Source organism: Kryptolebias marmoratus, linkage group LG10 (genome assembly GCF_001649575.2).
Source record: "Kryptolebias marmoratus isolate JLee-2015 linkage group LG10, ASM164957v2, whole genome shotgun sequence".
In the NCBI taxonomy this organism is placed as follows: domain Eukaryota; kingdom Metazoa; phylum Chordata; class Actinopteri; order Cyprinodontiformes; family Rivulidae; genus Kryptolebias; species Kryptolebias marmoratus.
In genome coordinates this window covers 13,189,315-13,204,951 of record NC_051439.1, presented here as the reverse complement: position 1 = coordinate 13,204,951, position 15,637 = coordinate 13,189,315, and the positions used below count along the sequence as shown (strand labels likewise).

The following is a 15,637-nucleotide window of genomic DNA, read 5'->3' as shown; positions in this document are numbered from 1 at the left end:
GTACTTTGTTTCCCCAAATATCAGATGGGGTTTTCAGAGATCATCTGACACAAGCTGAGAGGTGCGTATGTTAAGCTTTGAAATTTATATTTCACCTCAAACGACAGCTAAAAGATGTTTTTCTGGTAAAATTTAAACGATTTGGCTGTGTGAGGTGGTGTAATCTGCTTGAGTTCTGTGTTTTTACCATCTTTACATTCTCCTATTTGAGGCTGAATCCTCTAATCCTTCTGGACTCAAAGTACAGTGGCGCCCAAAATAAAAATGGCATTTATTTTCATCCTCACCTGTTTGTGCTTCCTCGCTCCCACCCATCAAACGTCGCATCCGAACGTCACCATCTCGGATCTCTCCTACAAAAACATAGATTTTGCCATAAACCTTTACAGGAAAATAGCCGGCTCAAGTGACAAGAACATCTTCTTCTCACCTCTGAGCATCTCAAGGAGTTTCGCCGCTCTCCTGATGGGGGCCGGCGGCGTCACGCGCGAAGAGATCCTGAAGGGTCTGAACCTGGAGCAGCTGGATGTGGACGACCAGCCAGAGCTCATCCCGGGACTCTTTCAACTCCTTCATGAGGACATTGTGCAGAATGGATCCCTGGAACTGGACCAAAGTATGGCCCTCTTCATCCAGCAGCAGTTTGAGGTGGAGAGGACATTCTTGGACAGAATGAAGAGGTTTTTTCACGCTGACATCAAAACTGTAGATTTTGCTGACTCTGAAGAAAGCATCAGTTTCATAAATGAATACATCAAGCAGAAGACGAGGGACAAAATTCCAGAGATGATTTCCACATTAGATGAAACTACTCAGCTCATGCTGATCAACAGTATTTTCTTCCAGGGTGAGTTGAATCATTACTCATTGATTAATGTTTGTGAGTGGACCTTTGCCCTTTAACAGTGCTATCCTCCACACAGGAGCCTGGGAGAAGCCTTTTAACCCTAATTTAACAGAAAGCTCACCTTTTTACATCGACAACTACAATATCGTGCAAGTGCCCATGATGTTTAAAGAGGAGACCAAGTTTTACACAGGAGAAGACGCCCCCCTGGGAGCCCGAGTGCTGAAGCTGCCGTACCAGGAAGGTGTTTCCATGCTTGTCCTGCTTCCTAACAAGGGCGTGGACTACACCGTTATTGATGAGGAGATCAATGCCGAGAAGTTCTTCAGCTGGGTCAAACAGCTCTACAAAACGTAAGCTGAGAAAATCCATGTGAAGTTGTTATTTTATGCCAACAGCGTGTTATATTTGAGGTATATTTACTAAAAAAAAGTGGAACAAAAAGGCCCATAGTCATAAGCCAGGGGATCTGTTTAACAAATGTTGTGTTTATAGAAATCTAGAAGTCAGGATGCCGAAATTCAAGATGGAGCGAGCCTATTCCCTGCACAATCTTCTCCCAGACATGGGCATAGCCAGCCTCTTCAGTAGTTCAGTCAATCTGACCGGGCTCAGTAAGGACAAAGGCCTTGTGGTGTCAGAGGTTAGTTTTTCATTTCGTCCATGTTGTTACATCCATGCACATCCCAGACAGCCAGCTGAAGACTTCTCCCTCTGCTGTGTACATCCCAGGTGCTGCACAAAGCCGTGATCGACGTTGACGAGACGGGAACAACTGCAGCTGCTGCTACAACCGTGGGCATCATTCCATATTCTCTGCCGAGGATGTTCATCGTCAACAGACCATTCTTCTTCTTCATTTACCACGAGGACACAAACTCCCTGCTGTTCATGGGCAGGGTGATTGACCCCACCAAGAGCTAATCATTCCCACTGTTTCTGTTTCAGCCCTGATATAGCTTGTGTTTACTGTTTCATCCAAGAAAATGCTATTTTCTTTAAATTTCAGATTAATTTTTATGCTTGTTTTTATCTGTTTTGTAAAACTTAGTCATAAGTGATAAATAATAAAAGTAATTATGAAACAGTACTGATTCTTTCAAGTGTATAATTCATAATTCTATCTCTTAAACTGAGTAAATGTATCCAAAAAAAAGCTTGTTGTTATAAAAATGTTTGTAAAATTAATGCATCTGTATTACTTTTACCTGTAAGATTTCAGTAAAAGGCTGAAAATCCTAACACATTTACTGAGATTTTTTAAAATGTCTTAAAGAAAAGCAGCACAAATAGAATAGAAAGTAATAAAAGTGTTCATATCTTCTGTTTAACAGTGATTTTTACACAGTTAAAATACTCTTCTGTGAGTGAAAGTCCTGCATTCAGAGGTTTTCTGCAATAAAAGTGTATTTGCATTAAAAAAAACTGCATTAACTCAATAACCTTTGAGTGATCTTTGCAAAAGTATGAGTTCAATAGTGTAGTGTTCCATTTTTAAACACTAATTGTGACTAAGATACTTAATAAACTCTAATAACTCTGATAAACAGGGTGCATTATTTCTACAGACGTATCAGATTTTTTAATATTACTGTTCCATGAAAGCTGCACACTTGTGAAATATGTTATGAGCTAAAAAAACTTAATACAGAAGAAAAGAAAAATAATATTAACCTTTAGGTACAGTATGCAGACTGCAGGGCAACAGTTACAATCTTTATTATTTTTTTGTGTACTGCCATAAATAAATAAACTTAAATTAGATTTAAAAAAATAAAAAACTAGAAAAGTTAAAAAGGCAATAACCACTGCTTATCCAATATCTGGATAAGTTAGTTTGAATGCTACAAATCATATACGGTCTCGTGTTTTTTCTAGGTTGCTTCTTGACCAATAAAGTTTTTTCAAACCACGTGACAACACTGTCATGGCGGCGCCCTCGTGTCGTGCGTGGTTGTTGTCAAAAGTAATTGTGCTTTAAGACTTAACGAAACCGTATCGAGTCCAGGTATTTTTCTTATTTCATTTGATAAATATATACATATAAAGTTAATTATCTTAAATTATTTGCGAACAACTTTTATTAACGTGCCGCGTGCTTTGAAGTTACATCAAACCTTGAGGTGTGCGTGAGCTTTTAACCACTTAGCGGTAGGAAACTGACCCTCGTTGTAAAGTTATATTTTTGCCAGATTTATAGACAAAAAGGCAAAGAAGATGAAGCCTAAAAACAAGCGGATCTCCTCTGGGCTGAAAAAGACGCCTCTTAAACGGAGCATCGATATGAGAGGCAAATGGAAAGCTGTTGAGCTCGACCCCAGTCTCTTCTCAGAGGAAGGCCTGGAGGGTCTGGTGTGTTTCGAAGAGCTGACAAATTACCGCCTGGTCGACAGCGAGAAGGCTGCAGCTAAAGAGCCGAAAAAGAAAAAGGCAAAGAAGAGAAAAGCCGAGGATTCAGGAGAAGCTGAGGAGAAGCAGGATTCTGAAACCAAAGATGGAGAAGTAACATCTGAACCGGCCAAGAAAAAGGCTAAAAAGAAGAAGAAAAACAAAAAGGTTGCCCCAAAGAAAGCAATAGAATCAGATAGTAGTAAAGAAGATGCGACACAGGAGGATAAATCTGCCAGTGAGGAGGGAGAGAAAAATGAGACATCAAATGAAGCGACAAAGGAAAGGGGTGATGTTCCTGAACACACACAACCAAGTAAACCGACGAAGAAAGACAAAAAGAAGAAAAAAAATTTAAAGCAGCAGACAGGAGCAGAGAAACACCCGGACTTGCAAATTTCAACCGAAGTTGAAAAATTCAGTCAAGAGAAAAAGACAAAAAAACTCAAAACTCGATTAAAGAATTGGACGAACGCAGCCCTCTCTGCTTCCGATGACAAAAGTTGTGATGTGAGCGCATGGAAGGACCTGTTTGTGCCCTCCCCTGTGCTCAAGGCACTGAGCAGCCTCGGATTCAGTTCTCCCACACCAATTCAAGCCCTGGTTTTGCCTCCAGCTATCAGAGATCAAATGGATATACTGGGAGCAGCTGAGACAGGTAAGATATAACACCTCTTCTGTTTGATTTATCATAATAAGCATTCTCACAAACACTTTCCTTTTTGTGCATTTGTAGGAAGTGGTAAGACTTTGGCTTTTGGAATCCCCATGATCCACACCATCCTGGAGTGGAAGAACGGCCCAGAAAAATCTACTGATGGCGACACTGAACCGGCTTCAGAGGTGACGAGTTTGTATTTACCATCTGCGAATAACCCCACAAGTTCAGAGGACCAGGATGTGAAGGATCCAGAAGAAGAGGATCGAGAAGATGTGGATGAGACTCAAGAAGCCACTGATAAAGATGACATTGAGGATAAAGAGCTGGACGAGCAGCGTGGCTGTGTTAAACTAATCGAAAGTGCGGAGTTGGATCGCGAGGAGAAACTTTCTGATGGCCAGAGTCGACCCCTCCTTGGACTGGTGCTCACCCCAACCCGGGAGCTGGCTGTTCAGGTCAAGCACCACATTGATGCTGCCGCTAAATTTACAGGTAGGTCATCATAAAACACGGGAGCCTTGGCAGCGTACTCGCAGAGATGGAGTATTCCTTTTAGTGCTCGTCTTAATGTGTTTCTGTGTTGCAGATATTAAAACAGCCATAGTTGTGGGAGGAATGGCACAACCGAAACAAAGGAGGATGCTAAACCGGAGGCCGGAGATCGTCATTGCCACTCCAGGGCGTTTGTGGGACTTAATCAATGAGCGGCATCCTCATCTGCTGAACCTCAGACAGCTTAAGTAAGTCATGATTTAAATCCCTGTAGCATAAGGTTCATATAAGCTTATATTACAGAGGGGGGAAAATAATATATAGGGACAAGCATGCACAAATCACAATGCAATAAGCCGCTCTAGCTCTACATTGTTGATGTCTTTTTTTCCAGTTTTATTTGTCACATTGTGGGGACAATAATAACAAATAAAAATGCTTTGTATATTAAAATCCAAAACGTGTGCATTATTTGAAACTCCTAAAGAAAATATGCCATCTCCAAAGAGTATGGCATCATAAGTTTAACTAAAATCTGCACGACATCAATCATAATAAAGTCCTACTTTTTTTACATAATAACCAGATTTTGACAAAAAGAATTTAGTTTTATTACCTGAAGGGTGCATTTAGTTTTTGTTCTTGTAAAATGACTTGTGTACATTTACACCAACAAATAACGATCAGGCAGCAGAGTAATTGCTTGCACAGTTTTGATGTTCTATTAAAAGTATCCCTGCCCTCTGGAATCATTTATAATCAAACTGCAACCAGGAAAAACTAATCAGAATATAAAGATGGTAAGTTTCTCAAGGGGCCTCAGGTTTGAAGAGCTTCAGCTATAATATTGGACAGAGTTAGAAACATCAGAAAAATAAACCAATTATAGTCTTGTTTGTTTTAACACTGCTCTTGGTTTTACGTTCCAGGTGTCTGGTCATTGATGAAGCCGACCGGATGGTAGAAAGAGGTCACTTCGCACAACTGGAGAATTTGCTGGAGATGCTGAAAGAGACACACTTCAATCCCAAGAGACAAACGTTCGTGTTCTCGGCCACTTTGACGATTGCCCACAGTCTGCCCAGCCGCCTCCAGAAGAAAAAGAATCTGGACACCAGGAACAAAGTGGACATTCTCATGAAGAAGGTGGGAATAAAGTCCAAGCCCAAAGTCATTGACCTCACCAGGAAGGGGGCCACAGTGGAGACACTGACTGAAACGCAAATCCACTGTCAGAAGGACGAGAAGGATTTCTACCTTTATTACTTCTTGCTTCGGTATCCTGGGCGCACCATGGTGTTTGCCAACAGCATCGACTGCATCAAGAGACTCAACTGTCTGCTGGTGATCTTAGATCATTCTCCACTGCCTCTGCACGCTAACATGCACCAGAAACAACGGCTCAAAAACCTGGAAAGGTTTGCTGAGAAAGAAAAGTAAGTGTTTTGGTTTGGCCCTGCTGTTTTTAGACTGGGATTAGGAAGCTGCTGTTCCCAGGCCAGAATACTACAGACACATCAATCAATGCTTTTGGTGATTTTATTTATTTATTTTTAGCAAAAACAGCTTTTAATATTTTCAAACGCAATAAACATGTTCGGAATGAAGGTGATTTAAAAAAAGAAAAAAGAATGCAGTCACTTAACAGAATATGGTTGTTAATCTGTGTGATTTTGCAAACTTATTAGTAATCAGCAGCTTTGAGCTTTTGGTCATACAAACCTATGTTCACACAAATATAACTGAGCAGGGTTTACTCAAGGGGGGGCATCTGATTAGAAATCTAAGCCCAAAGTTTCAATAAAAAGGACAAAAAAAGCCACATTTTAAAACATGAATCTGAACATTCAACATGTGCTCTTCACTTATAGTTGTGTTCTTTTGACTACTGACGTGGCAGCAAGAGGACTGGACATCCCCAACGTTCAACATGTTATTCACTACCAGGTAAACCCAAAAAAAAGGAATATAAACATTTGAAATAATACCGCTGCAGGTATATGATTGTAATTTTAGACAGGCTTACAGAACGAGTCTCTGTTCTAACTTGTGCCCGACAGGTTCCCAGAACGTCAGAGACGTACGTTCATCGAAGTGGCAGAACGGCTCGAGCCGCTAAAGAGGGTCTCAGTTTGCTGCTCGTAGGCCCCGACGACATGATAAACTTCAGAAAGATTTACAAGACTCTCGGAAAGGACGAGGAACTTCCCATGTTCCCTGTGGAGTCCAGGTGCATGGAGGCGATCAAGGTGAGGTCCACCAGCGTCATGTTGGGAGGGAAAATTAAAGTTGTGAGGACCAAAAACTGCAGCTTCCTAAAATGAGTAAATCTCCATAATTTTGCATTAAAATGCTCAGTTTTAACCCAGAAACAAAGATGTTTACAGGCTAGTACAATACCTTAGGTCTCCATACTAAGACATGTTGCATTATTTCTGGCTCCAGAAGCACTGAATCACAAAGGCTCACAGCAAAAGTCAAGGTTTCGTATTGATTATTAGCATGTATAAGGTTTAGATTGAAGTTTTCTGTTAAATGCATCACTCCACAGGAGCGAGTAAACCTTGCCAGGAAGATAGAAAAGATCGAGTTCTACAAGGGCAGAGAGAAGCGGCACGACTCGTGGTTCAGACAAGCTGCAAAAGCCCTGGAGCTGGACCTGGACGACGATCTTCTACTTGGTAAGACCAACATACACGAGTCCAGTCCATTAAAACGTGTTAAACGAAGACGCAGCTGAAAAGACATCCGTGTCCACAGGTGGCCCTAAAGACGACGATGCAGACAGAGAGCAGCAGAGGATGGTGAAGGAGATGAAAAAACACTTGAAGCAGCTGACCTTTCAGCCTATATTCAAGGATGTGATGAAAACAAAGTACCCCACTAAAATGGGGAAGATCCCCCTGTCCCACTTGTCCGTTGCAGGGACAGAAAGTGCCCTGACCAGAGTTTTAGTTCAAAAGGAGAAGCAGAAGCTAAAGAAAAACCTTCCACCAAAGCTGAAAAAACAAAAACAGAAGAAAGTAAAGCAGCAGCAGTGACATGTTAATGAATCTAAGTGAATTGTCTTTGGCAGGTTGTTGAATTTATGTAAAATGATTTAAATCCATCTAAATAATGAATGCCGGCTATAAAGTTGTGTTTTTGGGATGTTGCCTAATAACTGTAAAAATTGAGATTTTATAAAAAAAAATCTTGTTGACCACCATCTTAAAGCCCCAGCGCTGTTTAATGAAGCGTCTGCGTCCTGGTGGAGCTCTGGTCAGAGCGGAGTTCGCTGGTAGAGAATGTTATAATGTGACGACTGGTAGACAAGGTGCAGGGAGGGTTCAGCCCCCTCCGGGATGATGTGGTGAGCCAGCTGTTCATCGCCCTCCATAGAAACGATGTGAATGCTGACGTCCAGGGCCTGCGACAAGGCTAAGATGTCCACATGGTCACACTCCATTGTCATCACCTCCACTTCCTACAGAAGAAGATCTGTTTTATACGCCTCTCTCACATTTATTTCACACTTATCAGTAGATGGCAGCAGCACTTTTGTTTCCAACCTGCCGGCAGTAGACTTTAATGTCAGGCGCTTCGACAAAGTTGCAGAAGAAGTCTGCCTGGTTTTGGAGGTGGGCTGACGTGAGCAGCCTGAGGTACTGGACCACTCCGTCAGAGATCAGCTGCTCGTTGAAGAGCCTGAATAACGTGCTTTCCTGCTCGTCAGCCAGACACTCCTCCACAACATGAATGACCTTCAGCAGAGACAAAAAAGAAATCAGTTCAAGTGGCAGGAGAAATGTGGATCTTCATTTCCTGCACTTGTTCAAATAAATATAGACTAACCTAGAAACATCCAGAGCTGTTTATGTTGAAATAGTTATTACTTCCAGTGAAAAGTAGTTAAACCGTCACTGCAAGTCCAACTGGTTTTGACTTTTAAACTCAGAGGTACTAGAGAACATTTCCTGTTTGCTTTTGACTCAAACTTTTTTTTTTTTTTGAAATCTACTATATGTATTATAAGATAAAAACAAAACATGACTTTTTACATTTTTAAAGAAAATCTAATTAAATTGCAGTACAGCTCAGCTGGGTGAAATTCTGTGGATTAATTTAAGTTTCCTACTTCACAGCTTGAGCCCAACTAAAATTATTAACTAAAACTATTTTATTTAGGCAGCAGCTCCTCCATTTTCTAACATGTTATCACTCCCAGCAACAAGACCAAATCTTGTAGTGTTTCTTCTCATTTTACTTTCTCAGTTAAAACTTAAAAAAATGAATAACAAAACTAATTGCTAATAACTAAATACTCAGTTGAACACTAGTAGTCGCTGCTTCACGAAGGATAAGAAAAAGTATTTTCTTCTATAAATCGGACAATAAAGCAAGTTCTATCAGTATTTAGGAGCACGTGATTACCACAGGTTCATAAAAAGTGGTATAAATGCTGATTTTATATTGACGTCTGCCCAGAGCTCATTGCAGGTGATTCTTTTTTGGTGTTTGAACAAAAGTCTAGGCTAAAATTGGATATAATGTGGCCTAAAAGTGAAAGATGTCTGGTTTTACAGTCTAAACAACCATGGCCTTAAAGCACATTACAGTTTCTATTACACAACTATATATGATGTATTTATTTGGCCAATGACTGTTGCAACTGTATTACCTTTAATTAAGAAGGTCTAACATTTATTTGTCAATTAATTGGTTAATTCCCACATGTAAAACTTAAGGCCTGCGGGCCAAATCCGGCCCTTGTTAACATTTTCTCTGGACCCCCACGATAATAATTTATTAGATGTGGCCCTCCGGTTTGTGACAGATTGAGTCTCTGTCGCTTTTTTCTACTGATAAACGTGCAGCCAAGAAAAGATGTCAGGTATCTGATGGGAGCTAATGTGCATCTGAGTAACAGCAACTCTGCCCTAATGTTCATCATCTTTTTCTGTATTTTCTTCTCGTTTTGAAGTTAAATGTTCGTAGCTGTATGTTTGGATTTTTGTTGATGTTTTCCTTATTGCTGCTTTAATGGATTGTGCTCCAATGCATCAAGAAGAATAATCATTTAAAAGCTGATTATATTGGTCATTGGTCATTAAAGCACATATAATTTGTCATTTGGGAAAAGGTAATTGGTATTTCTATATGAATAATGTGACATATTACATTTAAAACAGAGGTTAACTTGTGTATTTAAAAAAAAAAAAAGATTAATATTGGCCCTTGGCTTGGACAAAGTTCTGACTTTTGGCCCCCTTGTGTGGCTGAGTTTGACACCCTCTATTACTTTTTTTTTTTTTAAAAGGTGGCTGCAGGAGGAAATGCTTGTTTACTGTATTCTGGTGATGGCTGAAGGAGCTCTCATCAAATCCTGCAGAAGTCAAAGCGGTTCCACTCTGGATGATCTTGTCCTTGAACCTGACATGGAGCACATGAATGAATCAAACCTGCAGGTCTTGTTGCTGATCATGTTGATCATGCTGGGCGGTTTCAGGCCGTCGGTGCCGATAGCTGACCTCTGCAGAGCTCTGGGTTTGTGCAAAACCGACTCCAGGTGTGCGAAGCAGAAGGCTCTGTAGAAGCAGTTTCCATCGCCGCTCACCTTCCTGACCGCGGAGAACTGGCTGCTCAGATCCTGACAAAGAGAAGCGGGTTCGGTTATTAGTTCATCGGACCCGGGGGTGGTGGGGTGGGCGGACCAGCCGCCCGGGGGCCCCTCAGAAAACTGCCTACTTTGTGTTTGGCGCTCGGCGTTTCCGCAGGGAACAGCGCGGAGATGTCCTCTCTGCGTGAAACGAGGCCGCCGACGTCCATCTGCAGAGGAGGGGGGGAGAGCAAAACATGTTTACCCGCGGGAGGGGGGGGGGGGGGCGGGGGACACCTGACATACCTTCATATTTCAACGGCAGTGGGAGACAACGTGTCGACACATCTCGGTTCCACTTTCTGAAAAAGAAAAGCGGATGTTTACGGAAGTCCGTGTGCGTGCTCCACATTTAAAGGGCCAGTACGCGATTTCTGACTCTGACGTCACACCTTCAGGAGGCGGCGGACGTAAAACTTATGCATTTTTATTTACAGGTATAAAAAAAGCCATAGAATGAGGAACTTATAAATCTAAATTGTATTTGTTGTGCATGAATCAAAAGCATCTCCTTGAGAAAGTTAATTTGCAACATTTTTCCCTTTTTTTGTTTGTAAAAATTACTAAAGTGGCCTAATTTTGCTTTACCCCTAATGGGTTGTTGTTAATTTTATGAATCTGTAAACTCCATCTGGAGTTCAAATCTGTAAGGAAAATATTAAATGCTACATTTATGGAATATAATGCAAGCTGTAAAAGTGCCACTCTAGCTTTTTTTCAAATATTTATGTATAATGCAAAGAAACTGCATACTTACCATTCTGTAGTTGTTGCTGAAGAACAGTACTTCCTGTTTAACTGCATTATTTAAGTGTGTGTTATACTTTAAAATGAAGCAAACACATTCCGAGGGCAGTCCCAGAGAATTCTTAGAAATACGAGCAGGCCACATACTTTTAAATTGTTTTTATTTGACAGTTCAAGATGCAAAACAATTTAAAACACTTACAATGTGTGGTAAAAATCAAAACAGGCCAAAAATATATATACAGAACATTCCAGCAAATAAAGCCTCGTTTTGGGGCACCGGATGTTAAAAACCAACGACAGCATCAGTTAAATGTCTCATTTCTTTTACGAACTTTACTGGAACTTGTAAGTAGTGTTTTACTTCCGATACCTTTCACTGGTCCCCTGTCTTTTTTGTCCGTCAGAGTTGCTGTACTTGCCGTCGTCAAGCCGTGCTCCATCAGTTTCCTCGCTCTCCTTTCTGTGTCCGCCTTGTCCAGAATGTACTCCTGAAATAGTTGGTTTCTCAATATGTAGCTCAATGAAGCGGTGCAAATGCTGTGAAAGCTTATCCTTGAAGATTTTACCTTCACCATGTCCATCATCGTCAGGACGGTCATTCTTTCCAGTGATCCGAAAGCTGGAAGGTAACACTGCTGTGCAAGGCTGCTGATGGCCATAAGTAATCTCCCCATCTCTTCAGCCTGAGAGACAAACGTTCAGTATTTATATCCAAGCCCACTCGTTTCAAACTGAGAATGTTGAAGGCATACCTTCACTCTGGACACACCTTGCTCCATTATCAGGTCGACCTCTGCTTGTTTGTTCTTCTCTCTGAGGCTTTCTAACTCACCCTGTAGTTCAGAAAGTTCTCTGCTGGCCAGCTGTGTGCAGAAACAAGATAATTCAAACTCAGTGGGTAAAAAAAATAAATAAATAAACACTGCGACAAATATATTTGTGTGTCTCTGACCAGTTTTCTAACGCTACACTCCTGCTTCATGGCCTGCAGCTGCCGCTGGCCCTGCTCAAACTCCTCCTCCATTTGTCTCAAACGTTGCAGTTGCTCCTGATGGGTGATAGACAGGGTCTCATGGCGCCGAATGATGGGCATAACCAAAGAGTCATAGCCACTATCCCGGTAGACTAGAAAAGATTGAACAGTTGGTTCCATCTTAGTGTGTGACGAACTGGAAGCATGAGCAGAACAAGAAGTGGACTTACGGTTGGGAAGATGATCCAGTGTTTTCATCAAATAGTCCTCGTAGATTTTGGATTTCGCCGTCTTCTCCTTTAAAATGTGTTTCCTGTAGGACTGAGATGTGTTAAAGCTGAGTTTTTTTAAAAAAGGGATGTAATTGTCCATCTTTACCTGGCTCTAAGTTGGTTCAGCTGCTCTGTCAGGTCTTCTATCTCTCTCTGCTTCAAGACGTTCTGCTCTCGTGTAGCTTCACACTTCTTCAGGGCTCCATGCCTCTTGGCTTCGTTCTCTGATATAAACTTCTCGAATTTGATCGTTTTCTCCCGAGCCTCGGAGAAAAATATAAACCCAAAGGCCAGCAACAGTAAGACTGTGTCGCATGTGGACAACTACTCCCATTCACTAATTTCGGGAGACGCCAACTCACCTGCTGTTGTTTTGACTCCAGCTCTGACCTTCTAAGAGCCAGAGCCTCCAAACGGTTCTTGAATTCTTGTCTCTTGACTGCAAGTTGTATGTCCACCTCGTCCAGCTCGGCTTGTTTCTGATCAAGCTGCGTCTTTTTCAGGGTTTTCAGGCCTGCCTGTAGGACTCTGCTTGGAGGCTACAAATTTAAAACCAATGAAAAAAATAAAATAAAATAATAATAATAGCTGAAGCAAATCAAGTCAAACTTGAGTTTATTCTTTAAAAAATAATAATATTTGTAAATCTAAAAGTTGGGAACTGATGTTGCTAATTGTAGTTGTCGATATTTTAACTCTTACCTTTGTTAGTGCAGGTGGGGGGTTGACACTTTTTCCTTTTCTCTGTCTAAACAGCGAACTCATTTTCAGTTTCTGATTCAGTCATGACAGTAATGAACGACACTGTAGATGTTTTTATCAGGCCTACCTGGCGTCCTCCGGCTGAGTTACAAAAATGTTGTCAACTCTTCTTTCTCCTATTTCCACGTTGAGTTGTGAATTAGGGTCGCTTTCTAAAACAGGAAGGGAAGACGTCGCCATGTTTGTGGTATAATTATCGTCCAGAAGTAAATAGTTTCCCTCTGAATTACCTTTTCAATGGATTTGTGTAGCTGTTGCCTGGTAACCAAGCGGGGAGACAACTGAGTCTGCGCGGAGAACGTTGTTGCGTTGTCATGACAACTGCCTGGGGGGGGCGAGGGGCGGGTCAAAGGTTATCATCCCCGGAAGAATTTGTGCCGAGAATCTCCGTATTGCTCTGCACAGAGAATAAATAACATAAAGGTGTTTTTGGTTGAAGTCGATGCGTAGTCATTTAGATCCGTTTTTTTCTGCCTTGCGCGCGCTCCCGAGACAGCGAGCCCAAATTCATTCGGGGATACTTACCTTGGCTCAACACCTGGTTTCCCGAAACGAGAGGACCTTCAAAGATAGGGGAAAAACGAAGATGTTCACTCCGACCTAAAGACCTTTGATCATGAGGTCCAGAAAAATGCCTTTGTGTCATGTTGAGATGTTCTGCAGCGCTGCAGACTGCCATTCTGACAGACAACTAATGAATTACACCTGAGAAAACACATGATAAAATAAGTACAACATTTTTTTTGAAAATACATCAATGTCCCAAGCTTTGGTTAAAAAATGCTTTAAAAACATTTCTCTTCCTTTAAGGTGTTTTGTGAGAATGTCTTTTTTGGATATGATTATTTTGCAAGTATTGTTTTTATTTAAAAAATGTAATAGTACACACAAACTGTCAACCCCCTCCTCCTAAATTCCTTTATCCTGTTTGTGTTTTTGTACATCTAACACATGCAAACAGCAGAGAAACGTGCCTTTGGTTGATAAATGATTGATGGCCGGAACCGTTTAATTCCTGACAAATGTGTGGTTAAGCTCTGCGGTTACTGTACTGATCACATAGCAGATGTATTTTAACATCAACTTCTGCTTTTATGACCTTTTGAGTTCATCATAAAGTTCAAGACAAGTGTGACTCATCCTGTGGTTTGTTCCCCTTGTTTTTTTAGTTGTTTCAGATACACCATAGTTTTACTACTAAATCATAGAGTTTTTCTGTTGTGATGATGTTATAGTTTTGTTTTTTATTCTAACACCTGGGAGGAAAAACTAAAATTGGCATTTCTGTCATGGTTTGAAAATGAAAAAAATGTGAATTGTCTTAATTCTTTTCACCATCACAAAGTAAATCATTTGCTTTCATTAATGTTTTATATTTAATTAGATGGTTGATTTGAGCTGCATGTGTCTGCAGAAGGGGGAAATGTGTTTTATTAATGGCTAATACTAGTGTTTGCTGACCTTGCTGCACGAGTGGAGTCAAGACAACTCATCGCATCAGTGGTTTCACATATCAAATTACATCCTGTTCAGATGTTTTATAGCATGTGATTCTTCCCCATATACTTGTTCTCCCTGCTTTAAAAAGATTCGTTGAAGTGTTCGCTTCCGTAGAGTTTACGTTCAGGAAGCATTATTCATAAGCACTTCCACTGAAGTGCTTGTGAAAGAAATATCAGCCGTCACTGTGGGTTTCCCATGTCGTGTTTCCACGCGTCAGCACGTCACAGGAAAAGGTAACACAACACAGAGAAATCAGACGGTGTTTTGACATTATCCAGATATAAGCAGCTCCACACAGAGCGATTGTGGAAATAAAAAAAAAAAACGAGGGAGGATGAAGAACGCTTCACTGTGGTAAGTCTGTGCTTAAATGTGTTCACATCGCTGCTCTTGTAGCCAAGATTTTCTTTATTTTCTTGGGGAATTAACCACATGCGAGTTAAGAAGGCGGGTTTCTCAGCTGTGTTTGTTGCTGTAATGCCTCTGTGCTTCACAACTTGTTGTAACACTATCAACACTGACCCCGGAGCAGCAGAGTGAAGTGGAACCAAACACAGTTAAAAATGCCCTTAAAAGGTATCCCATCTTCACCGCTTGAGCTGCTGCTCTCTGATTTCTGCCTGCACAGATTTAATCTCCTCCAAATGCTCCTTAGGTACACATTACATTGTGCGTGTGGACCTCATTCTCTAAATTCTGTTTTCAGATTTTCCTCTCTGCATCGCTGTCACTTGTTCACAAAGGGAGACTCAACTCTTATACGATGACTGCAGTCAGAAGGTCCAGGGTTCTCTACCACAGACTGAACAGAGACTTCAAATGCAGACTGTCTGCTTGCTCCCTTTGCGTTTCACCAAACAGCGCGGCAAACTCTTTCAGGTAAGAAAACAGGATTTAATCTAGTCACAGCTGCAGTAGATTGCATCTTTTTTTAACGAGATTGTTCTGCTTCAGTTGTGTTGCTAAATTAATCTGACAGAATTTGAATTTGTCCTTTCCTGTCAGAAGCAGCACCAGAAAGGTGTATTTAAATCACCTTCAAAGCTGTGAGAATGTGTGAATCTGTGCGAGCATAAATACGCAGAAGAATACCATAACACCAAATATGTGCAGTGTACCGCACACTGGCACACTGGTCTTATCTGAACATGGATATTAAAAACAATGCGGTGTATTTTGGACAACTTCAAAAAAAAAAATTAAAAAACAAAAACAACTGGACTTCTATTCTGTAGCTGAAGACGTTTCGCTTCTCATCCGAGGAGCTTTCTCAATTCAGAAATAGAGAGTGTGGAGTTGAGCTTTTAAAGCTGAGATGTGATGTAAGCTGGATTGCTTGCAAATTGTTCTC

The 15,637-nt window shown here is 41.1% G+C and overlaps 5 protein-coding genes across 7 annotated transcripts in view; 3 read left to right on the top strand and 2 right to left on the bottom strand.

Annotated features, from left to right (window-relative positions):
- Positions 1-15: 15 nt before the first annotated feature.
- On the top strand, positions 16-2,286 carry si:ch1073-416d2.3 (serine protease inhibitor 2.1). Its single transcript, XM_017414672.3, has 4 exons — positions 16-847; positions 924-1,200; positions 1,343-1,490; positions 1,580-2,286. The coding sequence occupies exons 1-4, from the start codon at positions 265-267 to the stop codon at positions 1,769-1,771; spliced, it is 1,200 nt and encodes a 399-aa protein (XP_017270161.1). The 5' UTR covers positions 16-264; the 3' UTR covers positions 1,772-2,286.
- A 469-nt stretch (positions 2,287-2,755) lies between these two features.
- On the top strand, positions 2,756-7,596 carry ddx24 (DEAD (Asp-Glu-Ala-Asp) box helicase 24). Of its 2 annotated transcripts, XM_017414658.2 has the most exons (9): positions 2,757-2,855; positions 3,040-3,893; positions 3,972-4,388; positions 4,483-4,636; positions 5,318-5,824; positions 6,260-6,335; positions 6,449-6,637; positions 6,940-7,069; positions 7,149-7,596. In XM_017414658.2, exons 2-9 carry the CDS (start codon positions 3,065-3,067, stop codon positions 7,427-7,429), a joined length of 2,583 nt encoding a protein of 860 aa, XP_017270147.1. In that variant the 5' UTR covers positions 2,757-2,855; positions 3,040-3,064; the 3' UTR covers positions 7,430-7,596. The 2 variants fall into 2 exon arrangements, with proteins under 2 accessions (XP_037833791.1, XP_017270147.1); XM_037977863.1 differs by having other exon boundaries at positions 2,756-3,893.
- Positions 5,910-10,421, bottom strand: LOC108235016 (ubiquitin thioesterase OTUB2). Of its 2 annotated transcripts, XM_017414727.2 has the most exons (6): positions 10,273-10,389; positions 10,116-10,196; positions 9,899-10,017; positions 9,716-9,800; positions 7,940-8,131; positions 5,910-7,854 (listed from the first exon to the last, which is right to left on the bottom strand). In XM_017414727.2, the coding sequence occupies exons 1-6, from the start codon at positions 10,276-10,278 to the stop codon at positions 7,651-7,653; spliced, it is 687 nt and encodes a 228-aa protein (XP_017270216.1). In that variant the 5' UTR covers positions 10,279-10,389; the 3' UTR covers positions 5,910-7,650. The 2 variants fall into 2 exon arrangements, with proteins under 2 accessions (XP_017270216.1, XP_017270209.1); XM_017414720.3 differs by lacking the exon at positions 9,716-9,800 and having other exon boundaries at positions 9,830-10,017; positions 10,273-10,421.
- Positions 10,422-10,938: 517 nt separating this feature from the next.
- On the bottom strand, positions 10,939-13,002 carry si:ch1073-416d2.4 (coiled-coil domain-containing protein 42 like-2). The gene is made up of 9 exons (XM_017414686.3): positions 12,851-13,002; positions 12,724-12,769; positions 12,384-12,560; positions 12,128-12,285; positions 11,980-12,062; positions 11,729-11,901; positions 11,529-11,639; positions 11,343-11,459; positions 10,939-11,264 (listed from the first exon to the last, which is right to left on the bottom strand). Exons 1-9 carry the CDS (start codon positions 12,961-12,963, stop codon positions 11,079-11,081), a joined length of 1,164 nt encoding a protein of 387 aa, XP_017270175.1. The 5' UTR covers positions 12,964-13,002; the 3' UTR covers positions 10,939-11,078.
- A 1,579-nt stretch (positions 13,003-14,581) lies between these two features.
- LOC108233756 (ankyrin repeat and SOCS box protein 2-like) overlaps positions 14,582-15,637 on the top strand; it is an 8,198-nt gene continuing 7,142 nt past the window's right edge. Inside the window, exons 1-2 of the mRNA XM_025006067.2 lie at positions 14,582-14,640; positions 14,993-15,165. Of these exons, the coding sequence (XP_024861835.1) occupies positions 15,050-15,165 (116 nt within the window). The 5' untranslated portion in view covers positions 14,582-14,640; positions 14,993-15,049. The remainder of the gene's footprint in view (positions 14,641-14,992; positions 15,166-15,637) is intronic.

Coding starts and splice junctions, on each gene's coding strand:
- si:ch1073-416d2.3 (XM_017414672.3), top strand. CDS start 265: ATGGCATTTATTTTCATCCTCACCTGTTTGTGCTTCCTCGCTCCCACC. Junction 848..923: donor CAACAGTATTTTCTTCCAGG/GTGAGTTGAATC, acceptor TCCTCCACACAG/GAGCCTGGGAGAAGCCTTTT. Junction 1,491..1,579: donor AAGGCCTTGTGGTGTCAGAG/GTTAGTTTTTCA, acceptor TGTACATCCCAG/GTGCTGCACAAAGCCGTGAT.
- ddx24 (XM_037977863.1), top strand. CDS start 3,065: ATGAAGCCTAAAAACAAGCGGATCTCCTCTGGGCTGAAAAAGACGCCT. Junction 4,389..4,482: donor TGCTGCCGCTAAATTTACAG/GTAGGTCATCAT, acceptor TCTGTGTTGCAG/ATATTAAAACAGCCATAGTT. Junction 6,638..6,939: donor GGTGCATGGAGGCGATCAAG/GTGAGGTCCACC, acceptor ATCACTCCACAG/GAGCGAGTAAACCTTGCCAG.
- LOC108235016 (XM_017414720.3), bottom strand. CDS start 10,378: ATGTGGAGCACGCACACGGACTTCCGTAAACATCCGCTTTTCTTTTTC. Junction 10,197..10,272: donor ACTGCCGTTGAAATATGAAG/GTATGTCAGGTG, acceptor CCTCCTCTGCAG/ATGGACGTCGGCGGCCTCGT. Junction 7,855..7,939: donor TTAAAGTCTACTGCCGGCAG/GTTGGAAACAAA, acceptor CTTCTTCTGTAG/GAAGTGGAGGTGATGACAAT.
- si:ch1073-416d2.4 (XM_017414686.3), bottom strand. CDS start 12,963: ATGGCGACGTCTTCCCTTCCTGTTTTAGAAAGCGACCCTAATTCACAA. Junction 12,561..12,723: donor CCCCACCTGCACTAACAAAG/GTAAGAGTTAAA, acceptor TTAAATTTGTAG/CCTCCAAGCAGAGTCCTACA. Junction 11,640..11,728: donor AGTGTAGCGTTAGAAAACTG/GTCAGAGACACA, acceptor TTCTGCACACAG/CTGGCCAGCAGAGAACTTTC.